The following is a 6691-nucleotide window of genomic DNA, read 5'->3' as shown; positions in this document are numbered from 1 at the left end:
TGATACTAATGTCGATATATTTTTGTCAAATTTTTATGATATCTTCAAACATATATTTTATTCAAAAATAAAAACATCATCGTTTTCTCAAAATCACATAAAGCCATATTATAACATCGATTGGGATAAAGAATAAAATGAAATATTAAAATCACGATGTATCTCGCTGCATTGAGCGAGTACGCTTCTTGTATATGAATGGTGGTGGCTGATGGTGGTCGTGGAGGAGGTTGTTGCAGTAGATCAGGAGTTGAAGGTAGTGAACGGCGGTAGTGGTGGTGGCAATGGACGGTGGTGGTAGGTGGTCGACTATGGTAGAGGTGGCAAAGGACTTGGTGGACGGTGGTTGTGTAGGCGGTGGAAGATGTTGTAGTGGAAGATGAGGTGGAGGTGGAGGTGGCCGCCAGTAACCGCCGGTAGTGGTGGCGGCGGCCGAAACTAGCGGTGATGACCATTAAAATAAATACCATATTAAGGTTATATATCAAACTATGGTAGATTAAAAATATTTTAGTTTATGTCTCATTCTTGTCCCATCTTGTTCCACCTATTTTGGTTGAACAAGAAAAAACCTCTTTTGTCTCATGCTGTCCCACCTTGTTCCAGTTCTTGTCCCTGTCTCATGTCGCCCCAACGTGGGACAGTGAATTCTTGTTCTGTCCCATGCTGCGCCAAATATGGGACAATGAGTTTTGTCCCGTCCTGTCCTATCACGTCTCATGTACCAAACGCAGCATTTATATGACACTTGTTTTATAAGACTCTTTTTTAAACAGTGTCATATAAAAAAGTTATATAATATGACATTTTGTTTCAAAAGTGTCCTAAAAAACTTTTTAAGGTGTCCAATAACATCATATAAACTTATTAGAATACATTTATAGATAGAACACTTTGATCTATAAAGTTGAGTTTTATAAAGTCTTTTTATGTCGTATAAACTGATTTTGTTGTAGTTTTCTATCTCCATAGCCCATGGCTCCCATGCAACAGCCATTCTTATCCTGTTCATAGCAAGCTTGTACCGAGTTACTTCCGTAACAGTCTTACAATTTGAAGATGTAAACCAAATTCAAAGACAACCCATCTGCATATTATCGATCATCATAATCCATACAAACACCATCGAATTGCATAAATTGATAATCGATGCATCGAGTTGGATTATTCACTTAATTGATTCTAAAGTTCATCCCTGATGAATGATGCTTTAGGGTTTGTATCAGAGTTCTTGATAGGGTAAGAAGCCTCCATTGCTATGCCACAGAGCCCCGTCTTCTCAGGAACTCCTCGTTGCATTCGTATGTAGCCATTCTCTCCCCAATCGGCTCCCCACGAGTTCTTTACGATCCAGTACTTGGTTCCGTCGTCACTCATATCGTATCCGACCACTGCTACCCCATGGTTTAATTGCGTTCCACACTTTCCAGTAAAAACTCCCTGATGAACGACATTTTGAATCATTGAACTTAGTTTTTCATATAAAACTCAAAAAAATAAAGGGTTTGAAAGAATCTAAATCGCTCATTTTCTTGAAAATGATCGTCTGTTTGCTACCAAAGTCTCAAGTAGTATATATGGCTTGGAAATTATTGAGAACCTGAATCTGATGCATCTGATGTGGTTTTCTATGATATATTTATGTAGTTTTGGTTTACCTGTGAATAGAACTGGAAATCAGAACCTCCAGCATCAATAGCAACAGATACAGGCTGGTTTGCAACTGCTTTCATTAGAGCATCCTCATCGTTAACAGGCACATCTTCATGTCCATCGATTGATACCGTTGGAACGCCCTCCTGCAATTCATACAAATTAACACCATTCTGTAAATAGATACACTCTGCTGCTTTACTATCGATCTTGTGAAGAATCGAGGGTCTTTAGAAAGAAAGTTTGAGCTGATCCATGGCGATATCGGGAAGAACCAGAAGGTGGTACCTTTACAGTTTTGCAACTTCCTGCTGCAGCTGTGTAAGGGTAGTTGTCTTCTGTAGTTAGACCTCCATTTTTCTTGATGAAATCGAATGCGAGGTCCATTAGCCCTCCATCACATCCTTCGTTTTTGCCAGTGTCACAGTCGACAAGTTCTTGTTCCGAGAGTGATACTAGTTTCTTGGTTTTGATCTGGTTTAGACCCTCGACGGCAACCACCGTTGAGAACGCCCAACAACTTCCTGCGTAACTGCATTATATTAGAAAAGGATAACCGACGATAGTAATTGTGGAGGCAAAAGTGTCTCATAACAAGTGACCAGACAAGGCCAAAGAGGGAGAGGGTGTTGGAGTACTTGAGTAGTTCAACTAATGGGAAACCTTAATTAAAGAAAAGGTGTTATTACCACAGTGGCCTTGATCCTTGACAGGGGTTACAGCGTTTTCCTTTCTCCAATCAATAGAGGCAGGGACATTATCGTGGTTCGCATACATGAAACCCTTGTTGCTGATGCGGTCTCCATGGAGCATCCGGTGATGGCTAACCTTGGAGCCAGCATAGGCGCTCGTAAACTCATGGTTAGTCATGTCAGCAAACCGGTTCAATTTCAACTTGTATGGCTTGTTCATCCTGTTTGTGTTGTGAACATGTTGCAGGTTGGACTTGAACACATTGAACCGCCTATGTTTCTCCTGACGGCTTGCAGCCGCCATGCGGTGGTGGCTCCTCCACCGCTCATACAATTCCCACAGACTCTCCTCCGTTTCAAGTTCTTCCTCATGGTAATCAAAGCTCTGCACAAGGCCAAAAAACAAAACCAAAACCAAAGTAAGTGAAAGTAAAACGAACTTGATTTCCATTTCTTGCTGGTTTTCTTGGAATATTTCTTCCTTCAAAGACGGTTAAAGATCTGGGAGTTTGGATGTAGAGAAAATTATTGGGTTCATCAAAGATTGCAAGTGAGATCATATAATCAGAGATCGAGTGAACGAGAGGTGACTTAAGGCCATGAACAACACTGAATCGACAATACTGCAGGTATTGTAAGGATGATGTGAACGTGGGCATGTAATGCATGTTGTTAGGCTGTAAATGGGGGAAAGGTGATGGTTTTTGTGGGATGTTTTGCAAAGCTTTTGGTTCACGATATGCAGGCAATAAAAGGGGGACTTAAAGCTTCCATTTTAAGCCCATTTTACGGTTGCTTAAAGCCAATTTGTTGTATGACATCGGAGATATCAACGAAAAACTTTTTAAAACATACATACAAAAAATCTTCTGAAAATAAAGATGTATATTGGGAGTTTCGAACACAGCGATGGACCCAGGATTTTTGCCGAGTGGCTGAATCTTTAAATTGAATCAAATGCTTGCAAAACCGCTCGATGTGTTTTTAGCCGAATTTCACATCCGGAAGACTTTTTAAGTTTTTCGGTTGATTTCAACGGATTTTTTTAAATTTAAGGAACTTTTTTGGTTGATTTCGAGATTATTTTTTGGCTTTTTCGTAAAGACTAATCTAGAAACTCAACAAACAAATAAATCGTGTAAATAAATCAATGAAATCATGTGAATATAATTGTATATTAGGGTAAGAGTATAACTAATTAATATAGGGAAAAAACTAAAATCAAATTTAGGGAAAATGACTAATATATATCAAATTTAGGGCAAACAACTAAATAATGTAAATAAATGTATCAAACCATGTAAACAAGATTGATAATTGTATAACATTATAAATTTATATAAAACTAATCAATTTAGGGTAAAAATTCAAATGAGTTAATTAGGTTTTGAGACAAAAACTGAAAGAGAGATTGAGAAGGCGATTGAGTGACCGCCAGAGTAGACTCGAGCCTTTCTAGTCGGCGTTTGTGTGAGTGTGTGAACAAGGGGAGAAGGTTGCCTCTGGGATTTGGGAATAAGCTAGCTTTTGTGTCTTTTTAAAATTCTGAAAAAGTCGTCGTGTATTAGGGGGTGTTTGGGATTGCTTATTTGAAACAACTTATGTTTTTCTATAAAAGTCTTGATCAATTTATTGTAAGTTAGAATTGTTTGATTTCTTCAAAAACTCTTTATTACCGGTATAAGTTGTTTATCCAATCATTCAAAAGTGTTTATTACCGATGTCACACCGAAATAAATCAATAAGTTATTTTTATAAGCAATCTCAAACACCCCTAGCTTTTCTGGAAAGACCCTTAGCGATGAGATGCGAGTAATATGAGACTAGAAACTCCTATCAATGAGGGCCTTCAAGACTTACGAGCAAGTAATCTTTTCATTTCAAAAATCTTTGAATGGAACAGCGAGAGACTTCGTCAGCTTTTCTCACCACAATATGTGAAAGAGATTTGTAGCCTACCGCCGAGGAGGTTGTTAGAAATTCTGGTTTTCGATTGCTTGGATTCCATTGAAAGTCATGTATTACTTTCAGATTGAAGTATTTCGATGGTACAATCGAAATTTCAATGGGATAAAATTCCGTAGTTTTCCCGAACAGAGAGTTTTTTGTGTTATGAAATCTGTGTACCGATAATCAAATGACCAAATTCAAATTCGGATTTTTGAAGCATTTTTTATATGTGAATCACAAGGGTTCATATGACTCAGTTAAAATAGTTTGTATGTGAATTACACGGATTTATATATGAACATATAGTTCATATGTGAATCACATATATTTATATATGAATCTATTTGTCATCTATTTGTAAAAATTATGAAACTACTTTCTCTATTTTTTGCATAGCCGCAATTTTTAACAAGTCAAAGCTGTAGTTATTGACTACTTAATCTGTATATAACAAATGACATATATGTCATTTGGATGATTTTTAAGAAAGTTTTATTTAAGATATTATCTAATGAAATGATTGACCCATAATTATTCTCGTATTCGTTTAAATAGATATCATTCTCGTTTAATTCTTCCTCTAATAATCTTTTCTTTTCCGGGCTATTTTTAAGCAACCGAATAACAATTTAATTACTAATTTACCGGTTAATTAGCTGAATGCAATGCAGATAACATTCAAAATTAATTAACAGGGAAAATTKGAACTAGTAACAAATCTTTATTTATTTTTATGACATTGCATCGTACAAATTCCAAATCTCGTCWTGAGAATAATCGGCATTACATCTGTTGGAGATTGGCTATATATGATCCTGCAATGTTTTAGCAGTTTATGAAAATCAAGTATCCAGCAACGATTGCAAATTAAGAAGCATATATATGCATGCAGTTGCTGAGTCTGATTATTCACGACTACCCTAAAATAAACCCCATCGCATGGTTGATGATCGATGTAATTAAAGGACCGGGAAACAAGTCTGCATGGTGATGCTGCAGGCTCCCCTTGGATTCCCGACTTCTCGTGCCAGTCTCATGTATCCTTTCTCTCCCCAGTCTTCTCCCCATGAGTTCTTGATTATCCAGTACTTGCATCCTTCAGGTGTTGTTCCGTATCCCACAATATTAATCGCATGTGGGTTCTGTTCCCCTACGCAGTCATCGCCGGTGTAAATTCCCTGCAGTTCGATATCATATCCTATCCTATTAATAATCATATGATGAAATAAAGAAACCTTGTAAAGGAAATTTATATATATACCTCTTTGTATCCATAGAAACCTTCGTAGACGAATAAGCAAGCCGATACAGGTTGTTCTGCAACTCTTTCCATCATAGCTGGCTCGTCATCAATGGGAATATCTTCAAAACCTTGACAATGTACGACTCTATTTTGGAGCTGCAATTCGGAAAGAAAATGAATGATATATATAAGAGTTGGATTTGATTGATTAAGGTTGTCAGTAGGTACGTACCTTTGCACCGCAGCAAACAGTTTGTCCTGCAGGATCGTTGTAAGGGTAGCATTCCGATGTCGTCATACCTCCATGCTTGGCCACGTAATTCAATGCATACGCAGGTACCCCTCCGTTACATCCACCGTTCTTTTCAGTGTCACAGTCGATAATTTGTTGTTCCGACAATGAGATTAGGTTACCGGTTTTGAGACCGTGTGCTGATTCGAGTGCACCCATCGCTGCAAACGCCCAGCAACTTCCACATTGGGCTTGATTCTTGGGAGCAACAACTACGTTGTTGAATTGTCTCCAATCGACCTCGGCTGGTAAATCGTGGCGATCAGCATACTTGAGACGGCTGGAATTGCCCCTTGATGAAAGCATCCGGTGGTGCTCATCTAGCTTGGCGCCGGTATACGTGCGTACAATCTCKTCKSWWGTCAAATCAGMCAGCTTGTTCAGCTCCATAAGGTATGGCTTCTTGGCCTTGTTATGGTTGTCCACACGTTTCACGGTGTCCATGAAGATGATGAACCGTTTCTGTTTCTCATCATCGCTTTGCTCCGGCACCTTGTGGTGATYCCTCCACCTCTCGTACAAGGCCCACTTGGCCTCATCCGACGCCAGATCGTCCTCAGTGTATTCAAAGCTSCCTGCGCTTACAAACCCTAAAGCCAAAACCAAAACAAGTGAAAACAAAACCAACCTCGTCGTTTCCATTGCGATCTTGATTACTTSTTGTTGTTGTTGTGTTGCAAGAGATGGATGATTGAAGTTGGAACCTGTGATTGCTTGCTTTATACACAACAACTGACCAATGACACTTGCAGATTGAGTGGTGGAGAGGTAAAGTCGGGGGGAAAGAATGTTATCATCCAGCCATGTACAAAAGATCCGATATAAGCTGRATTAGGTGTCACTGTTTTGTTGATTGATGCT

The 6691-nt window shown here is 38.7% G+C and overlaps 2 protein-coding genes across 2 annotated transcripts; both read right to left on the bottom strand.

Moving 5' to 3' along the window:
• Positions 1 to 1182: 1182 nt before the first annotated feature.
• Positions 1183 to 2796, bottom strand: LOC112511052 (vignain-like). The gene is made up of 4 exons (XM_025116423.1): positions 2343 to 2796; positions 1942 to 2177; positions 1659 to 1799; positions 1183 to 1440 (listed from the first exon to the last, which is right to left on the bottom strand). The coding sequence occupies exons 1-4, from the start codon at positions 2794 to 2796 to the stop codon at positions 1183 to 1185; spliced, it is 1089 nt and encodes a 362-aa protein (XP_024972191.1).
• A 2458-nt stretch (positions 2797 to 5254) lies between these two features.
• LOC112510952 (vignain-like) lies at positions 5255 to 6472 on the bottom strand. Its single transcript, XM_025116303.1, has 3 exons — positions 5771 to 6472; positions 5557 to 5694; positions 5255 to 5473 (listed from the first exon to the last, which is right to left on the bottom strand). Exons 1-3 carry the CDS (start codon positions 6470 to 6472, stop codon positions 5255 to 5257), a joined length of 1059 nt encoding a protein of 352 aa, XP_024972071.1.
• Positions 6473 to 6691: the final 219 nt, after the last annotated feature.

Source organism: Cynara cardunculus (assembly GCF_001531365.2).
Source record: "Cynara cardunculus var. scolymus isolate 2C chromosome LG 4, CcrdV1, whole genome shotgun sequence".
Classification (NCBI taxonomy): domain Eukaryota; kingdom Viridiplantae; phylum Streptophyta; class Magnoliopsida; order Asterales; family Asteraceae; genus Cynara; species Cynara cardunculus.
The sequence above is the reverse complement of the archived record's forward strand: the minus strand, read 5'-3'. Positions and strand labels throughout refer to the sequence as shown.

What these genes read in the sequence shown, in the direction of transcription:
- LOC112511052 (XM_025116423.1), bottom strand. Translation starts at nt 2,796, where the DNA reads ATGGAAATCAAGTTCGTTTTACTTTCACTTACTTTGGTTTTGGTTTTG. An exon ending in CAAGGATCAAGGCCACTGTG is followed by an intron (nt 2,178 to 2,342) that starts GTAATAACACCT and finishes GCAGTTACGCAG; the next exon opens with GAAGTTGTTGGGCGTTCTCA. An exon ending in GAAGTTGCAAAACTGTAAAG is followed by an intron (nt 1,800 to 1,941) that starts GTACCACCTTCT and finishes TATGAATTGCAG; the next exon opens with GAGGGCGTTCCAACGGTATC.